Source organism: Poecilia reticulata, chromosome 19 (genome assembly GCF_904066995.2).
Source record: "Poecilia reticulata chromosome 19, P_reticulata-male-v2, whole genome shotgun sequence".
NCBI classification, from domain to species: Eukaryota; Metazoa; Chordata; class Actinopteri; order Cyprinodontiformes; family Poeciliidae; genus Poecilia; species Poecilia reticulata.
In genome coordinates, this window is record NC_088848.1 from 2,613,659 (window position 1) to 2,634,347 (window position 20,689).

Consider the following 20,689-nt stretch of genomic DNA (forward strand, 5'->3'; position numbering starts at 1 on the left):
GTTTTTCTAATCATACTTGCTTATAAAGTATATGAACATTAATCTTCTTACCTTGTAAAAAGTTTTCGCTGCAAATCCGGGATTACACCGAGGGCTGACCGTCATTATGACTGACGGCTGTTATCCATCGCCGCAGTATCTTTCCTCATTAAAATTTATAAAAGAAAATGACAGGTTTGGTTTTTATCCATGTCTGTTTGTGCATGCTATGACCATTTTAAAGTGAAATCAACTAGATAGAAGCGATATTAGGTTACAGATGTCTGTTTTTAGACTGGTTAGAAGCAGATTGGTTGTTTTTGTCGTTGACCTGTCATGGCGGAGTGGGATATCTGGAGTGCATTGACGAATCACGTGATCAACAGTCGAAAATAACGAAGAAGACGACCGGAAGTAGTCTTTTTATTTGTTGTTTATTTATTTATTCATTTATCTTTTTCCCTTTTCGGACAAAGTGCAGCTGGCCCCACCAGAGCGCTCACAGCATCGTTGTTTGTTATTCTAACATTCTTCTGTAAAATCCCAAGTCTTGTCGCTCCAATGCCTGAACAAGACGCACCATGATTGAGTTGTGAATATGTCTTATTGAACTGTGTACATCTGTCGCTGCCAGGATTTTTAATGACACAAACAACCTTATTCTCGTTATTTTAAGTTCTTAGTTAATGCAAAGACTGCAATCGGGTTTTCTCGACATTATATATACAAAGATTTGCACACATTTTTATTAGAATGGCATCTATTGAGTGCACTCCGGCCCAACCGGGTCTGCTAGAGATACAAAGAATATAAACTTCTTTGAGGTATCTTCCCTGGATTTCTTGGACACATTATGGTGCAAAGTGGAATATTTTGTCTCCTCCATTGATTTGAAAAATACTTTCTGACCAAAGCCTCTTGAGTGAAGGATTCAGTAACTCCCTTTGCCATGGATCCCTCTCACTGGTTCACCAGAGCTTATCTAATCAAAGCCTTCATTTTGATGTTTGGCCATGATGCACCCAAAATCTGGCTAAGCCGGATTAATGAAAGCAAAATCCCACCTCCTTCTACAGCTCAGCTAGATGACGCTCGCAACGATTTAGGAGGTTTTTAGTAGATTGCCTGTGCAGATAGACCTAACCTCTGAGAGCTCAATAAAAACAATGTACAACCAACAACAACAACAAACCAGGACTAATTTGATAATGAGTTTGATGATAGTCTTTTTGTCTGAGTTTTTGAGCTGCTTTAATGCAGTTTTTCTACTGTTAGGGGTTAAAGTATGAATGGCCATTGGAAACACGTCCATCTCTAAATAATCCAGTCCACGTTTGACCCGTCTCTTCCACTGGCTGTAATCTACGTTTGTCCTGATGCTGAGAAACGGTAGCAATGATTCCAGAAACTTTTTAAAAGTATCTTATTAGAAAAGATTGGTGGTACTAGTTTTCTAGAAAATTTCTCAGACTAATGGCAGAATTTCAGTTTTTGGCGAAAATGTACTATTTTTTTTTTCCATCTACAATGGCCCTGATACATGTAGCAAAAATCCCTCACGTTTTGGATCTACAGTAAATATTATTTGATTGACATTAGGTCGTTGTTTGTTTTCAGACTACAATTTTGACCCATATGGCAAAAAGTTGGGACACCCCTGATATTCAGGAACCCTTAACACAATGCCGCCCTGGGTGGTAGCCATTCTTTAAGGACGTAATATTCATGCATGTTCACAATCAAATGAACCTGCAGTGTTATCTGTGCTGTGGTTAAAAGTTTCTAACTTTTTCTACGAACAAACTCGGCAGCTGATTGACTGGCCGATGCGTCTTTAAGGAGCCACACTATTTGTTGGAGAGACGTTGCGTTTCGATTGACTGGATTTCTGAGTTTTACTGCATTAAAAGATTTGCTGTTTCAACAAGAAGTAGCGTATGGCAGTAATCCGCCGTTCCAGTGGCTGCTTCCTGAATCCCAGTCAACATACTGAAAGAGAGGAAAGCTTTGAATGTGCAGCTCGCAGCTCAAACGGCACTTTGGACTCATTTTCGTCCAATAGGTGCTGGAGGAAAATGAGATCTTCTCGACCACCCTCACAGAGATTTGTTTAGAAGCTTTTCCTGTTTTTTATTTATTATTTCGTTTGCTTTTTTTGGTCCCGTCTCCCCGAACGAGAGCAGGCAGTTTATATCGACCGCCTGAAGTGTATTGAAGTTGTTGCTGAGTCACTCAGGGCATCATGGTCTGGTTGTTAGTTATTGATTTTCAGAGAGCCCGATCACATTTCCCCACAATGGATGTCATTATTTATTCAGCATCCGTCTCCAGTTGGGCTTTCATCTTTCCTGATTCCTGCTGTCAATGCTTGCCTTGTGGGTTGCTCTACGTTTAACAGTAAAGGCTGTCCTGTCGTGGTCAGGAAGATTTTTTTTTAAAAATCCATCCAGACAGGTCTTGTTGTATTTGCTCGGAGTTTAAGCTCAGATCCATCAACCACAGCTCGATTTATGAATGAAATGGATGCTCCTGTCGTCAGACTGGCTTTGCATCACTCAATCAAGGTCTTTTTTTTGTTTGCCAGAATCCACTGCCTGTCAGCAGTCAGACTGCACTCTGAATCCGCTCAGCACATCAGTGTATACATATACATTAAGCATGTTTGGAAAATCAAGCATTTGTGGCCCTTGGAGTCATTTTCTGTGGCTCTCAATACAAATTTGGCCCGCCCATCACAGGTATAGATGCAAAGTTTTAATTTTTTTTCAGGATAAAATTATTACCAACATAATACACATAGCAGTGGCACAGTTGGTGGAGCTGTTGCCTTGCAGCAAGAAGGTCCTGGGTTTGATTCTGCATGTTCTCCCTGTGCATGGTGGGTTTTCTCTGGGTACTCCGGCTTCCTCCCACAGTCCAAAAACATGACTGTCAGGTTAATTGGTTTCTATAAATTCACCCTTGGTGGGAGTGTGTGTGTGCATGGTTGTTTGTCTCTGTGACAAACTGACGACCTGTCCAGGTGACCCCGCCTCTCGCCCAGAATGTTAGCTGGAGAGGCACCAGCAACCCTCCCAAAAAATGGATTGATGGATAATTTTCTTACAAAAGAAAATGTTAAGTATAACGCAAAATATTTGTCTTTTCATAACCAAATTTTTCATAAGTAGAATCACATCTATGTAGAAACCTTTACTGAAAAGTAAAAGCTTCATTAAACTCGATGAAATATAGCAGATGGCATTTTCAATGGAAGTGACTCAAAACTTTTTCTTATAACAGGATAAATTTGAAAACTAGATGAAATTTCTTTTAATTTTAAGCCACTTTTCTACAAAAAAAAAAAATCAAACAGTTTAATTGCTTGATTTTATTGTAATCTTTCCAAAGTTTTGACAGAAAGTTTGTACACCCCTGTCCTACAGGGACACCCAGCCATGCATCATGTAGAGTGTTGGATGCAGTAGCTCTGTTTTCCGCTCTGCCTCGCTCTCGTTCACACACCGCTGTGTGATCCTAACCACGTTAGGCAAGCTTTGCTGAGCTGTGACAGAGCATGAAATATAGAAACAACAGAACACTACGAGCCCGGCTTATTTTCAGCTGCTCTCTTCCAGTTTCTTCTCTAATAAATTGTTCCATAAAACATTTTCTCTCTCAACTTTTTTTTCCTCTTATGCTTTTCCAACTTGCATTGGCTGTCTAGTCCTTAGGGTGTTTTTCATATTTGTATTTTTTTTGGGGTGGAGGGAGTGTTTACTCCTGAGGAAAGCCAACTTATTACACAGAGCTGCAGTGTTTCTTAGCTTTGGCTCGTGTTTTAATTGAAGCGCCACAGTGTAGTTCTGCACATTGTTCGGGGAACAATGCTGCTTTGATTCACTTTACTTCAGCAACTACCAGCTAGCGTCTTTCTCTGCCGATGTCCTTGAGACTCTGGAGTCTTTCCGGAGCCGGTCCTCGGTGCCCGCTCTGTCCCGGTGTGATGAATGTCGCTGTTTATCGCCGCTCCATCCACCGGCTCTCCTCCGTTTAATTGGATTGAAACCGGTCCACTTGGGCTCAACAAGCGTGGTCACTGGCGGTGTTTATGTCGAAATTATTTCAGTACGTCCTCCTTTCCGATTGCCTGGCTGACGAAGACGGGTTCTAGCCGGGACAGCCCGGTCGTCTCCAGAATAGATTTGGCAAGCAGCAGTTGTCTTAAAGTGTGGCTGTATTTGGAAAACAGAGCAGCGTGAAACAGAAAAAAACTAGCCTGTTGGCGCCGCCTCTGACATGATTCCAGATTTCCCCGTCCTTGTTGCCATGGAAATCTGTAGCATATGCTCAGTAACCTAATTCCATCAGGCCCCAGACAAGACCGCACATGGCAAACCTGGCAGTCTGAGGCAAAAAGCAGAAACTGCTGGCAACCCGCACATCTGCAGACGCCGGTTTGTCAAAATTACTGCAAACTTTTACTTAGGCGGTCCGGTTCAGTCCGGGTAGCTTGTTTCAAACCCCTCTTACTGCTCTGTGTTCAGGGGTCATCTGCTCATCAGCAGTAAATAAATCTTTACTTTGTGTCGATGTGAGAGGCATCTGTCTGACTGATGGTAGTTTTCTGTCAGACTCCTCAGATTCAAAAGCCTCCAGGAACTTTATATTATTAGAGCCGCAGCGGACGACAACGCTGTCATCCTCTTCCTCGTCTCTGGCTGCGTTGCTGCTTCTTGCTGCTAACGCCAGCTGAAGCCCGGTCAGACAGCTTCCTCTGTTTAAAGATTCAAACGTCTAAAGCTGTCTCCACCGCTGACAGATTCACATTTCAAAAATGAGCTCTGCTCCTGAAATATTCACTGAGGGCAAAGCCAGGGGTCAGATGCTTCACACTCTCTCTTAACGGGACGCCATTTATTTCCTTTTCCAGGCTCCTAGTTAAAGTAAAACAACTTATTTATTGCTCTTAGTTGTTAACGGCTAATATCAGAAAGCCTGATATTAGGTGGTGTAATATGGAGTGGAAGCAACAGTGGGTTTAAGGCCTGCCTGGCCCCCACTTGTTGCTGTACACAGCCAGTGTAATTCTAGAAAATCGCATAAAGATGACCTCAAATGGAGCCGTGACTTCTCTGCATCCAGAGGCGTTTACTGAATAGCGAGGAAGTAGGTCAGCTACGCTAGCTTGACTTTGACAACCTTAACATGTACATGTGCTGTGTAATTCAGTGTGTTTCCGTCCATTTAACACTAAAATAAGGCGACACACACACACACCTGCTGTCTGACACGTAACCATTTTTCCCTAAACACGTTATCGCAAAATAAACATCAAGCTTGAAAACACCGTAGCTAACCGAATGTTTACGTTGCGTTGTTCTTTGTGAGGGAAACGTCTGCATGTTTTTTTTTATGCTGACGTTCCTGATGGATAATAATAATAATAATAATAATCTGTACCATTTTGTTCGGTTAGCGCAGCGCTGTCGTAAGTCAGTTGCCATGGCAACGGGTGCGTGTGCACAAAATACGAGTCAGTTTTGAGTTGGTCGTTCGCCTGTTTCTCAGCCTTATTTCTCCTCTTTGTTGTGGTCCAATGCAGCTGCTGTAATAAAAAAAAAAAAAATAGAAAAACAAAGGCTGGATTTATTTCCTCGTTTGTTCGTAAAATGCCACAATATTCGCAACAGTCATCAAATACGATGGAATATTTCACAAAGTATTCATAACAGAGCGCCTCGTCTTACAGGTCCTGAGCTGTGATCCAAATTTTTTATCATTTTTATTTAGAACAGAAAATATAAATTACATTCTGCATACTAAATATTTGGAAAGCTGCCGAATTTACTAGGTGTTTGTTTTATATTGGGCTAAATTCTATGCATCAATAACAATAAATGTTAATATAAAACCCGTTATTAAGCTATTTGTGAATAATGAGAATCTCATGCTAACCTTTACATTTTCCTGTTAAATAATCTGATATTATCCTAGGAATATAAAATGAGCATTCTCTGGGAATAAGTGGCTCCTGCAGCATCCTGCTCCTCTTTTAATGTTCTATTTTGGTAACAGAGAAATGCTTGTTCAGTTTTCTACAGCCGTCTTGGTGCGTAGCGTCAACCGAGGTTATGGAGGCCTGATGTCTTTGCCTAAAGCTACTCCTCCTTCAAAAGAGCTCTTGTAACGCTGGACTTTTCATCCCGCTGTCCCTGCACCATTAAATTATTTCTCCGAGGTTTGTCTGCTCATCACGTTATTAAAGCTTCCCCAGTTATCTTTGGGCGTCCCTTGTGACTAAGACGTCACTGACATCAATCCTTTTGTATCACATCACCAAGTTTCAGTGTGTCATTATAGGAGCTCTTTGTCTAATGCTTAAGTCTTGGCTCTAGACTCTTCCTGCAGATGAGCAGCAGTTAGTGGCTCCGTTCCCAACTTTTTTATAATTTTTGCATGTCATTCTGGACCGTTATCGGCTGATTAATGACTCATATCAGCCCCTCAACTTATTACCTGCAGGATTGGAAAGACGCCTTTCAAGGTAAAACTCATTTCTGTGACCCAAACAGTCCGGATCCTCTTAAAGAGACGGATCGATGTTTGGTAGGAGTAAATTATTAAAGGAAAAGGTTGCCCCCAGACAGGCTTCACGCATTAAAGGGCGCTACAATAAATCTACACAACAAAAGTATTCATACCCTTTGTTTTATCGTACTGCAGCCACAAACTCTAATGTGTTTAATTAGCTCTGCATTGCAAAGTAGAAGGACAATATTAGATGTTTTTTACATCTTTTTTTAAGTTTTTACAAGTAATAAAAACTGTGATCTCTTTTATTATGCTGTAGGTTTAGAGTAAGCCCTTATATTAGCTCCAACCATCTTCCCACCAACTGTGACCCACTTCCTCGTCCCTGTTGAAGAAAAGCTTCCCCCCAGCATGGCGCTGCTGTCCCTTTTTCTTTCTCTGGTTATGGTGTGAGTTGGGTAACATGCAGTGTTTTTTCACAGTGCCTAACATTCTGCATGTAGGGCAAAATGATCAGCTACAGTCTTCCTTCTGTTTGTTCCCTACTGCGCTGCCACAAAAGTCAACGAACAGTTGTCAACAGATGTTCCCACCTGGTCTACGGATCTGTGCAGCTCTTCCAGAGTTACTGTGGACCTTTTGGCTTCTCTTCTGATTGTTGCTTCAACCTGTCAGCTGTCAGTTCATGTGTTGAACCTTTTGTGACATGTTCAAAGCTCGGCATGTTGTTTCAGGACTTTTAGGCTGATACTCGGTTTTGTTCGGGACTAAAGCTGCGTTCACACCAAACACGTTCCGCACATCAAAAACGTGTCGCACGCTTGACATTTTGCTCTAGATCTGCTTCAAAATCGCTCTAGACTCGCGTTGGGACAAGCTGTTGTTTCCTGTTGCCGGTCTATTTGTACAATAATGCATAAAATTGAGAGGGTGACACCAAAATATTATGTAGTGAAAACTTCTGAAATTATAACAGAGGCTCGGATGTCTTTGCTGAGACAAAAAATGTTCAGAAATGTTTCTGTAGAAGAAACGGCGGTGGCAGCTGATAACGGCCTGACGTGCGTTGGAGACTTTTCTCCCTCTCCTGGTTTCTTTGAACAGTGGTGGATGAAATATTGAGAGAATTTAGGTTTTATTTACTGAAATCAACAGAATGTTGCATTTTCAGCTGCTGCGATTCACTTCACACTGCACTCTGTCAAACTAACCAAACCTTTTGAAAGTCCTTTTCCCCTCCTCGCCTGTGGGGGCGCTGCACCAAGAACAACTGAAGGAAGCGACATGAAAACCTCTGAAGAAAACACTTCCTTCTTCACAAAATGCAAACAAAAATGGCATCAGATTTTAGCAGTTGTAGGATTTCTCTTTTGGTAAAAAACCACGAGCCATTTCTCTCGCTGCTGCTGGGCCAGCATGCTTGTTTGAGCTGTATTTACCCAGCATGCCTTGCGCCATAGCCATAAAGTCATAAATGCTTCAGGAAGGAGCTTTGTGTTCATTTACAGGAAGTGGGTTTTATATTCACAGTCTGTCCTAAAGAAACATTAACCTCTGAGTTTTGCTTCATTTCCCCAATAACAAAACAAAAAAACCGAACAAAGAGCTGCCTATGGAAAGTAATTTTGCAGATTAGTATATTCATCAATTATTATTCCAGTCCTCATTCTTCATTTAAAGTCAATTTTTTCCATTTTCTGCTCAGTTGTGCTCCTTGTAGCCTCAGTATGTGTACCAATTAAGTTTCGTTTTTAATTTAAAGTTCTTTACTTTTCAACTGAAATGAACCTTTAGTGGAACAACAAGCTGAAATAACGAGGCCGTCTGAAGACGATGCAGCTGATTAAAAATCCCCACTCTGCATTCCTATCACCTGCAGCTATAAAACAGGTGATTAGGTCACATCTGGAGACATTTCCTCTAAATGAACTCATCCGGTCTGAGCTTCATGTAAGGGCTGAGTAATCCCTCTTAAGCTGTTTTTTAAAAACTGGTAGCAAATCAACACAATTACAGGTAACAAGACCGTAACGTAGCCTCCCCCTTTTATTTTTATTCTTAAAATTATTTATTTAAATAATACCACAAATCTGTTATAAATATGCCGTATTTTCCAGACTACAAGTCGATTTTTTTCAGAGTTTTACTGGCTATAATCAGGTGTGACTGATATATATTATACTGTTTGACTTGAGTAAACCAGGGGTGTCCAAAGTGTGGCCCGGGGGCCATTTGTGGCCCTTGGAGTAGTTTTGTGTGGCCCTGGGTGCACTTTACAAATGGAGTTGATGTAGATGCAGACAAAACATTTTTTGTATGAGATTTTTAATGACTAATTTATATCACAAATAGAACATTTTAGGTACAAAACAAGTGTTTTCTGTTGTCCATTTTAATGCCATATTAGTGACTTTTTACTCAAAAACAGACCCAGTACTTCAGTTCAGTTAAAGGTTGTGAAACCCAGTTTGCATTTTTGTTGCTGGGAATAAACTTGTCACAATAAGCAATTAATCAATTAATCACCGATAAATTAAAATGAGGTTGATTAATTTAAATTTTTCTAATTAAACATAATCCATTTATTTATGAATTTGGTTGGGTGGAGTTTTATTTCCATTTTTATTTATAGTTTTTGTTGGTTGTGTTACTTTAAAAAAATTAATGTTATTTAGTAATTGAAAAGACCAAACTTGCATTATTATGACTTGAAAATTGTCTCAGAACAATGTTATTGTTCATCAGGGACAATTTAACGTCCAGTAAAATTTGTTGTTGTGAAAGGCATCGCTGGGAAAAAACCAATAATGACACTTTTTAAGACTTTTTATTAAAATAGCACCTTAATTTATTTTTTTCCTAACACAACTTCCAAAAGAGGAACTTTTGTGCTCTCAACATTTCTCTCCAGAACACTTTGAGACATTTGTACGAGCAAAACTGACAAAGGGTCTAACAGGTGATCGTTACATTAACGAGCAAGAAACAAGTGCCATGCTGACAAAGTGCCTAAATCCCTCTGCCACATGAGCGCTGGAAGCTCTTTACATGCTAACGGAGCTTGCCAGCAGTAGTGCCACTGGTACATTAACTGCAGTTTAATCATATTTTCAAATTTATTGATATTTATTGACGCTCTTATTGAACAAACAGTAGAGAAAATAGCAAAAATCTCAATCCTGACAATACGAACAGTGATTTTTAAAACATTAATTGTAATTTATCACAACGATGAATCTAAATTCCTATCTTAATAGGCTTATTTACTTATTTTCAGTTTTCTTTATATCGGCTCCACCGGCATGAGAATAAAATAATCTCAGCAATAGGTGTACTGTTGGTTTTATTTTTGGTTTCTGCAGAAAATCACTGTAGGGCAAGATTAAGGGATTCAATTTGATGCTTAAGTTTTTGTAACTTGTTCCACACTGGGTCAAATGTTCGTTCTTTCCCTCGGATCCTGATTGCAGACTTCCTGAGGTCCAGTAGGGTCCAGTCCTGCACGGGTCAGCGCTGTTCTACAAGCGCAGACAGGCCCTCCTCATTATTAGGCCATAACCTTTAATGATGATGCACTCACCCGTCTGCTTTTATCCACCTTTTACTTTGCGGTTTGGCTTGTAATTTATCGCGCTCTGCAGAATGCGGCTTTTAGCTCGAGGGAAACGTTCCAAGTTCTATTTGTACAAACATGAAGTCACAGTTTGTTAGTGATTGCTGCCAAGTTAGTTTCTTTTTTTTTTTTCCAAAGACAAAAAAAATGAGTCAGTCTCAGCAGCATCTGTGTGCAGATTGAAGAAATTCAAATGATATTTGTATGAATATTCGCCTGCTGTTTAACAGACGAAGAGAATATAACGAGTTGGATTTTTAGACTGGATGAATCCCAGAGTTTTGGTTGCTTTGCTCCTTCATTTTAGTATTTTGTACCCGACTTGTTTGGGCTACAAGATGGAGCCATCCTCCATGGAAGGCTACCAGCCATACGTCAGTTTGTACCTCCTCTAAAATCTGATTTTAAAGTGATTTTCTGTAACTGCTGCTAGTTTTTTGTGAGAAAATGTGAATCCAGAACTCCAATAATAATAATCAGCTGCCTGTAGGATGCTGATGGTTATTTAGCTCTAACTTTTCATAGGAGTTAAAAAGCCTTGATAAATATCAGGAACACAGTCTATGGAAATGCAGTGAAATATGAACATAGAGCCGTTTAAGAACTGCACAGTCGCTTGTGAATAGCTAAAATCTGTGAATTCAAATGTTTATTGAAAAGATTTCATTCAGACAAGCATTTACATTTATAAACTCTTATTAAAGAAAAATTACAAGCAATTAATAATAACGGATGTAAAGACAGAGATGAGACTTAAAAGCTGCCCCAGCTAATAAAAATGCTAATAGCTGCATATTTTTATAGAAGCTCCTGCGTGTTCAGCCAATCAGCACCAACGAAAATAAATGATTTTCCTGGATTGGCTGCTTTGCAAACTCCAGCCAATAGCGTGTCGAGTAGCATTGCACTTTTATTTAAAAAAAAAAATAAAAAATTACATATGTTGTACTTTTGAAAATACACAGTTAAATAAATACATAGTGAAGAGTTAAAATCATGTTTTTATAGTAATTAATCTCCATATTGTATTACAGTACTGAACTACCAAAAAAAAAAACCATAATCACATCGGTTTGTTAAAAGAGAAGTAATTATTTTATAAATAAATTGGTAACACTTTATTTGATGGGACTGACATGACGCTGTCATAAAAATGACATGATAACCTGACATAAACATGAAGGAGTCTTTATGATTCCTTCACAGCTGTCATGAAATGTCATTCGGTAAATAATGACACTTTTAATGCAAAGTTGCACTAAAACTTGCATTAAAAGTGTCATTATTTACCGAATGACAGTTCATGACAACAGTCAAACATTCATGAAGACTTTCATGTTCATGACAGCTTGTCATGTCAGTCTTATACACACCTCTTCATATAAAGGGTTACCAAAACATTATTTGGAGCCAGGTGAACCTCATCTATCATCATACAGCTGAAGATAATTTCTTTTACCCCTTCCTGTGTCAAGATTCACCTCTAAACAACTAAAAAATGTTATATTTAGTTAATTTGTTTTGTTCATTAGGTACAGGTCACAACATTTGATAAAAACAGATTAGCTTTGTCACCACGAACTACAGAAAAATACAGTTTTTTGTGCGTGGAGGAGAGGAACTTTGCCCCCTCTGTCCAGCAACGGTACTGCACTTTTCCCACAGGCCCCTGCCTCGGAGCCAGCCTTGGAATGGCTCTGCCAATGACTGTCGCACAAAGGCCAAATATCTCGCAGTGAAGCTGGACGAAGCTGGCAGGACTCGGCTGACTCGGTCTCTCGGCAGAGTTCAACACATAGAACCAGTCAGCGATTACCATCAGCAGTTTTTGTGTTCGCTCTCCTGTGGCACCAGCAGCTTCCTCAGAGACATTTCGCCCACTTTTCTCCCAAACTTTCATAAGTTTTCTCATTTCCACGAACAGCTTAAGCTCATGCCCTTTAAAATGATCTGCTGGATCTCAGAGCGTCTGGCGCTGTGTGAAGCTTTGAAATGAACTCTTCAGGCATGACACCGCTCCTTAAGTGAATTTAGAGCAGGAGCAGAAGCTGCGGCGAACTGTTCGGTGCAGAAAGATTAGGTTTGTCGGGGCGAGGTTGGCCTTTTCCGCCTCCCTCTCTGCGCTGAGACATCTGGCCACCTGCCCGGGTTGCAACACCGAGGAACCGATGAGCTGAAGTGAGCACTTTTAGTTCGAGCCTCTCCACTTAGCACACAGCCAAGGACAAAAGGTGTATGCATGTGTGCGTGTGTGTGTGTGTACGCACTGCTGTAAGGACGCTAGTGGAGCATGAACAATGAAAACATTCCTTTACAGTAAGTGGGGTCCAGGGATCACGGGCTGAGGTGGCCCATCCTTTACAACAGCCACATACATCCGAATAGATTACAAAGTCAATTCAAAAGGTGAAACTAATTGGTTAATTACCCACAGACTGATATATTTCCACTCATTCCTGATTATTTCTTACAGGTTATACAAGAAAATACACTTACAAAGAACCATTTTTAGTTTTAATTAAGGAATATACAGGAATGTGATTGTATAGCCAATAGGGAAGGCAGATTTCCAGTTAATAGTCATTGAATATGTGGATAAAAACTGTCCGCATTGCTTTTTTTTTTTTTAGCTTGTAACGATCACTTGTTGGATCCTTTGTCAGTTTTGCTCATATAAATGACAAAGTCTTCTGGAGAGAAATGTTGAGAGCACAAATGTAGGTCTTTTGGAAGTTATGTTCACTTCCGACCCACTTGGCTCTTTTTTTCTTATCGTGTGGGAAGGGATCCAGATTCACCTCAGTTTCTTTTTATTTTTTTTATTACAGGCAACAGTGGCACAGTGTGTAATAATGTGTAATTTCCCTTTGGGATCAGTAAAAAAAATGTTTTAATTGAATTTGATTTATCTATGGAGGGATTATCAGTCAAAGTCACGCAGAAAGCAAACAATAATATATATTTTTTTCTTATTTATCCACTCACCTGCATGTGACACTTTTGGGTCATTAAGACGTTTCTCATTCACAAATGTCAATTTGGTAGCATAGCTTATTTCACTATAACTGTGATAAACGGTTGTAGGACGCCGACAACATTCTGGCTAATGTTAAAACAGCAGGTTTAATGCGGGTAACCATGGCAACCAGCGACAGTTTAAGCTCAAGCCCACTTTGTTTACAAACTACTCTCCATTTCTAAGTGCAAACCTTTTCCAGGAGGTTTCATAGTGGCGTCCATGTGGGTCACGCAATAATTTGGAGGTGCCTTTGATTAACCCAGTTATTAAAAAGCGTGTGAGACAGATTGATGTGATTAAAAGCTGTGAGATCAGCTGCAGGCAGAAGCAGCGGCGTTGCTCCATGAAGAAGAAGAAGAAGAAGCGGATCATTTGCCTTGAGTCGGTCTCTGTGTGGACGGCTGACGCTGTGACTTTGCTTGCTCTCTCTCTCTTGCTGGAGATGAAAGCGGCTCGACAGTTGTGGAAACGGCCACAGGGTAGAAGCTGTCATCATCAGACATGAGGTGGCGACGCTTTGTGCTGCTGCTGCTGCTGCTGCTGTCGTCATGGCTGTTTGGCCCGTCACACAGCCAAACACGGTGTGAACGTGTGTCTTCATAGTTAGCATGGAGCTGCTGCTTTAGTCAACCATGTGTTGGTGAACCGCTGAGGATTCATACAGTGGATCTGGAGGAAAGAGTCACAAAACATGTTGACTTTATTATTTTTGATCATTTTTGATACTTGGACTAAAGCAACAATGTAAAATAAACACCTCATAACTATTGTAGTCGATTTCAAGAATATGTTTTTGTTGTTGTGTTGCAAATACGTCACTAAATCATTCGAGGCGCCATGATGGACGCCGGAAGTGAGGTACCGGAGTATTGAACAGAGCGACTGAAATTGTTTTTGCCAGTTTATTCATGGCTTCTACTTGTTCGAGTTCAGATAATTTGTCTCCAAAGGTAACTCACCTGGTTGGGGCTCATAGACGGCAGGATTTACAAAAGTTGGAAACGGCTAGCTTAGAAACCGACCCGTACCTGACGTGTTGATCAAATTACTGACTTTACCTGAATTCACACCACATGATTTATATCACTATGTCATAAACAGCGTTTGCCTTTACACCGGAGCAACATTAGAAACGTACAAATGACGAGATGCTAACCAGTTTTTTTCCGTACATGCTAGGCTACATGACGGTGCGCATTGTCTCCATGGTTACCAACGGTTAGACGCACCTTCTCCATAACGCGATATTTTACATCGTTCTAATCATAGTTACTTATAAAGTATATGAACGTTAATCTTCTTGCCTTGTAAAAAGTGTTTGCTACAAATCCGCGATCTAATAGTGATTGTGATTAACAGCTGCTGTCCATCTCTGCCGTATCGGTCCTCACTAAGTTATCAAATAAAATGACGAGCTTGGTTTCTATCCTTGTCTGTTTGTGCAGCTGACCGCGCAGCATCCATTTTTAAAAAAAAGTGAAATCAACTAAATAGAAGCGACATTAGGTTACCGATGTCTTTTTCATGAAAATTGGCTGATTACACCACTAATATAATACATTTCTTTGGCAAAGTATTTCAAATCATTACTATTCTAATCCAGTCTATGGTGGACCTTTGTAAAGGTTCAATCCCACTTACTGCTACAGTATTATGTAAAACAAATGATTATTAGACAATTTAGTAACTTAATTTTAAAAGTACTCTTGGATTATTGGGTTATTTTTAATATGTGATTAAACTTTATAAAAGCCTTTTTGGATATGAGAGGCAAAATGTTGATTTTTATTTTGTTTCAGTAATAAAGGATAAAGTGGAGCAAAGATGAATATTGTGGAAATAAATGAAAGTGTTTCTTGAATAGTATGTATATGTTGGCTTCCCCTAATGTCTTGATCTTGGATCGATTTTCTTCCTAAAACATAGCAAAAAGCTGCTACATTTGAGCTCCTGTCAGTTTGGGATGCAGCATTGCTCCTCTGGGGCCGACGTGAAAAGCCGTGCAGCATCCTCGCTCTTAGCACCTCATGCTCCACTTTGGGTAAATTCCCATATCACCGTCTCTTGAGTTGCTGTTCACACATGAGCGGCCTGAGTGACAGTGGCATTTATGAGCTTTTTTCCGACTGCAGACCCATCCGTTCCCTGGAGGCTGGGATGTTTTTTTTGAACTGCTCTCCCGCTGAGTTGAAAGTATCCAGCTGTGCGGCTCGGCCTCCAAAAGGCCCGGCTCCACCCGCCGTCGATGAGCCAGATCGACTGGACTGCAGAGTGAACCGCACACTGCAAAAACGCAAAGTCTGACCGAGTACCTGTGGTCTAATTTCTGGTGAAAATATCTTGGTGCACTTGAAATGAAACAAAACTAACTCATAAGGAAGTTTTCAGCAAAATGTAGGAGCTTGTTTTAGTCAATAACTCATTAATATTGATGAATAGATACTTCACTAATAACTAGTACCCAAAAATTATACTCTAGTAAGAGTTGAGATACTTCACAATAAAATTATTCAAGTAAAAGTAAAAGGTATTTAATAATACTGATCAAAATATCAATCATTTAATTAAAAAATTACATCATCAGAGGGACCAAAATATAAAGTTATGTGGAAATTCTGGTATTTTAAGAACCAAAATGACAATAATTCATATAACTAACAATAACAAAATCAGCTAAAATAAAATGTTTCCAATTCAGTTTCTCTCAATAAAAAAACTTAAGAAACTTTAAAAATAACTGCTGTGTGTGTCTGGTGAATTTTTGGTTACTCGAGTAAATGTGAATAAATGTGACTAGTTGCTACCTAATTCTGTGTATAACATGGAAAAACGGGTGAGATTTTGTGTTTTTTGCAGTGTACGAACAAGTCGGTCCAGCATCATTGTTAGCCGAATTAACATTTTCTGGCTTTAACAGCTTATTCCTCCCCAGTTGGATGTTTATAAAAACACGTCAGAGTCTTAAAGTGCTCTCTCTCATCAGTTGAAAACCACTGAGGGCCTGAAAGTGACATGACCTGAAGCGGATCCTTTCTGTTAGCTTTCGCTGAGCAGAGAGAGAGAGAGTGTTAATATTAAGTGGAAGAGATCCTGTGTGTGTTTTTCCTATTCTAATAAGTGCCAGTCAGTGAAACTCGGGCATTTCTGCTCTAACATTCAGAGGCAGGCAGCGTTTCTCTGCTCTCCTCCCCTCTGGTCCTCCTCTCCGTGTGCTGTCTCTCTGCCTCTAATCAGGTGGCCATTGTGTATGGATTTACTGCCCTCTGCGCCCCCAGGAGGGAGATTTGATTTTTTTTTTTTCCCCCCCCTCTGCACTGGCTAATCTTTGCCTCTCCTATCCTGTTTGGCGTTTCTAATTTCATCTCCACTCCTCCTGCAGTTTCCCTTTTCCTGAAGATGATCAACCTCAGTTCCTGGAAGGATGAATTTATTCCCTGGTTTTCAGATTTATTCCTACAAACGTTTTCTCTCTTTACTCTTCATCTCCTTTCGTTAGACTGATATCAGATAATATCAGTTAGATAACTTGGATAAATAATTGTATCATTTCTTATTTGTGTTTAAAATCCCACAAAGCTGTCTGTATTGTTGGTACAGTAATTCACCCGTTTTGATTTGCCACATATCCCTAAGATAATTCTTTCTCAGACTGTGGTTCCAGGACCACTGGTGAGCCGCAGGTGCCCCCTAGTGGTCCGCGAGGTAGTGCATGTAAACAACCGTTTATTTGTCGTGACGTTAGCTCAAACAGTTAGCATACCAAAGGACTGTGTTTAAAAACATCAGTGCAAAATGGCTTATGACCGGGTCACTAAAAAGAAAGCCTGGAGACACCGATGGAAAGTTTCTGAGGATGATTTGCAGAGTTTTTGCTTTTGAACACTACGATACATAGCATGTTCACATGCTGCGCCCCACGCTGACTAACCGCATCTTAATGTCTAAAATATAATTATTTATGTTGGGCTATCTACTGGCTGAAATAAAATGCCCTAAAATGTCATTAGTGATACTGAAACACAACACTTTTAGTAAAACACTTGTTTGATTTCCATGTGTTTTCTATGATTGGAAAGCTTAGAATGCACACTGTAAATAATCCAAAGTGCCCTGAGTCGACGTGTTCATGGTTTTATTGTGGCCAGTCACATTTACAAAACAGCACCACTCTTCACATTCAGAGGAACAAAGACAATGACTTAAGACACTAATATTTTTAATATATTAAGATGTTGTGCTACTGTGGGGGCCGTTTCAAGTTGGGTGGTTTGCCAGTTTTCCTCGGCCTGAAAAAGTTAGAGAAACACTGCCCTAAAGGATACGCTAAAGAGGGTATACGATAAAAGTATTACATGAATACTTTAACAAGGTGCTTCATCTGGTTAAACTGTACTTCACCATATTAAGTTTTGTCAAATACTTTTTTATTTTCGTGAAAAAGGTTCTAACAGAGTGTTTTCTTTTTCTTTTTTGGTTTGCAGTCATTCCCACTCTCCTGGTTCCATGGCTGCAGCAGTGCGAAGCAGCGAGTGGTCATGTGGACGCTGCACCTTCCTGAACGCAGGCGCTGCGCCCCGCTGCTCCATCTGCGAGGCGCCGCGCCAGAAACCCGATCTGAACCACATCCTGCGCCTGAGCAGCACCGAGGAACAACGCTGGGCCTGCCCACGCTGTACGCTCAACAACCCACAGGGGTCCGGAGCCTGCTCGGTCTGTGGCTTCGGCCCGTCGTCCGCCACCAACACCCCGCCTACCACAACCATAGCCGTCACTGCCAATGGCCTTCCATCTGCTCCAACTGAGCCCCCGACACCCGCAGTCACCCCCACGGTACTACTTGAGCCCAATGGACAGCATCCGGTCAAAGAGGACGTGTTGCGCCGCTCGGAGAGCAACGGAGAAGTGAGTGGCTATGAAGGGCAGAACCCTGGTTGGGCTTGTGCCCGGTGCACGCTCCACAACACCCCAGTGGCTCTATCATGCTCAGCCTGCGGTGGACCCAGAAAACTGTCTCTGCCTAAAATCCCCCCAGAGGCGCTGGTAGTACCTGAAGTACGTACGCCTGTCGTTGGGTTCCCCGTTCACCCAGCACCGTCAGCACCTTTAGTCATCGACCTCACAGACGAGTCCAACACCCCCACTCCGTGTGATCCTCAAGAGTCTCCCCAAGTTTCATCACAGGGTCTCTCTTCGCCTTATCCAACATTCCCCTCCCTCCAGAACAATCCTGTGCCCCGCAGCCGGAGAGAGGTTCCCCCACCAGGCCGCCCGCAAAACCAAGGGACCAACAGTCCCAGCCCCACCTCCCCGTCCACGGCCGTCGTGCCCCCACAGCCCGGCCAGCAGCGGCCAGCCAAACCCAAACACGCACAACCCCAAGAACCTTTGTACCCCAACAAGCGCCTCAGCATCTTGGAAGAAGAAGACCCTCAGCACCACCCGCTGACTCCGGCTAACCCCACCTGGAAGTGCCCTACCTGCTCTTTGCCCAACGCTGTTAGCTCAGCCAAGTGTGAGGGCTGCCGATCGTCAAGGGCCGGCTCTGACCTCATCGACCTGGTAGGCTGTGAAACGGTACGATTTACCCCGGCTAGCCCATCCAGTCCGGACTTTAGCACCTGGGCTTGCTCCAAGTGCACCCTGCGGAACCCCACCAGCGCACCCAAGTGCTCAGCTTGTGGTTCTTCCAAACTGCACGGCTTTCAGGAGCAGCAGACCCCTCTGGCGCGCTGCTGTCCACACTGCGGCTCTGCTGCGTGCTCTTGTCCGCCCTCCTCCACTCCGTCGGGTCATAAAGCACGAAAACAGGCCCGGGTCTTCCCTTCCGCTGGCGGCGCTTCCTCCGGTTCGTCGGCCTCCGCCTCGTCTGGCCTCCAGGAGAAGGCAGGACAGTGGAGCTGCCCTGCATGCACGCTTCTCAACGACGTCAAGGCCAAGAACTGTGCTGCGTGCCACACAGCGCAGCAGTACCTCACCCTGCGCAAGGTGGTGAAGCCCCTGAAGAGGAGGGAGAGCATGCATGTGGAGGCTCGTCGACGGAACGACGAGGGAGAAGCCAAAGAGCTCTGGGAGAACATCGTCAGCTTCTGCAGAGAGGTAAGAGGAGCTTTAGACGTGACCTATTCTGCTTCCTTAAACAGGTTAGGATCAGTCTGCAGGCTGTATAAAACATGATCATTACGCTTCTTGCACAAAATAATTTATAGATGATGAGATTTTAGTCTGGTCAGTTCTGCCTCTTTTGAGCTCCTTGCAGAAAGAGCCGTCACTTTAAATCCAAATAAGCTGCTGGCCACGCCCCCCAACTCAACGTTTTACAGATGCGCAATTATTCAAACGTACATCTTTGAAAAGCAAAAGTAGAGCCTCCTGCACAACCAATAAGAATGTAGCAAGTGGTTTCTGGGTGGTAAGTCAACAACAAAGCACTCGTCTTTTCCAGCAGCCATTGTACCAGTGCATAACCAGCTGACAATACATGCTGGAGTTGCTAGATAATGCGCTGGGCTTTGTTGGGGTTGCTAGGTAACAGAAGAGAAGAAGGTTTTTGATATGGCTCGTTTTCCAGACACCAGAAAGCATGAACTTATTGCCAAAAATCAGCTTGGTGGGTTTTTTAAGCACTGAGGCTGGATTTAGAAGCAGTAGAAACCCAAATGTTGATTGAATAAAACACGCAAAATAAAGTAAAGGACATTAACCGATATTAGACCAGCGTGGTTTGTTGTTCCTCAGCCAGAGAATCAGAACGGGTCATTTTCACATTACTAAAACGTCACTTAGAAATTATTAAACTGAATCCTTCTCCTGGTAGCAATGCAGACATTCAGTTTATTTACATAAATCACACTATTGATCTCATCATCTCTGCAGTCATATGTCTTAATACTGCAGGCCTAATTTAGAAACGCTGTCTGTAAACAGCAGCTGGTGTTTGCAGACACTCTTTACGTTGCCGACCAGCACTGCTTCAAGCCTGATGTATAAAAACCAGCGAGTGACGTTGAAATAGTCGACGGTGTCAGTAAACCGTGCCACAAAGCCTGAACACTGCTGCTAAAATGCTGCAGCTCTTTTCGTGGAGTTAATTAAAACTGAGCGTTCCTGTTATTCTGATGCTAATTTGACTTTTCTCAGTGTTTTTTAGTGGCTCTGCCTCGGATGAGGTGAATTCAGAGTTTAAAGCGACGCTCATGATTGAAATGTTGGCTCATCTTCTCAGAACCTCGTCCGGGTCGGGGTGAAAGTCGTTCTTTATCTCCTGTGTGAAGAATTCCTGGAATACTATGGGAATGTGGAGACTGTTCCTGTCTGTCCGTTCATTCAAGGATTCAGGGAATTTTATCCATCCATCAGTTTAGTATCTTTTCAGCCAAGCGTTATCCGTCAATCTCCTCCAAAAGTTAAAGAGCAACTTTCTCTTTTGCAGTAAAATTAGATCTTTTTACTTTAAATCTGTCAGTTTTCCCAAGAAAAACCTGTGAGGCCTTTTCTTGAAAGCTCAGGTCTGCCATGACGAATTTTAAATCCTGCGTCCGTAAGCGCTCCGTTTTACCGAACCTCTC

At 41.8% G+C, this 20,689-nt stretch overlaps 1 protein-coding gene across 3 annotated transcripts in view; it reads left to right on the forward strand.

Annotated features, from left to right (window-relative positions):
- capn15 (calpain 15) overlaps positions 1-20,689 on the forward strand; it is a 54,688-nt gene that overhangs the window by 7,214 nt on the left and 26,785 nt on the right. For all 3 annotated transcript variants that reach the window (XM_008436407.3, XM_008436406.3, XM_008436405.3), the window contains one exon: positions 17,606-19,220. In XM_008436407.3, coding sequence (XP_008434629.1) covers positions 17,628-19,220 — 1,593 coding nt within the window. In that variant the 5' untranslated portion in view covers positions 17,606-17,627. The remainder of the gene's footprint in view (positions 1-17,605; positions 19,221-20,689) is intronic.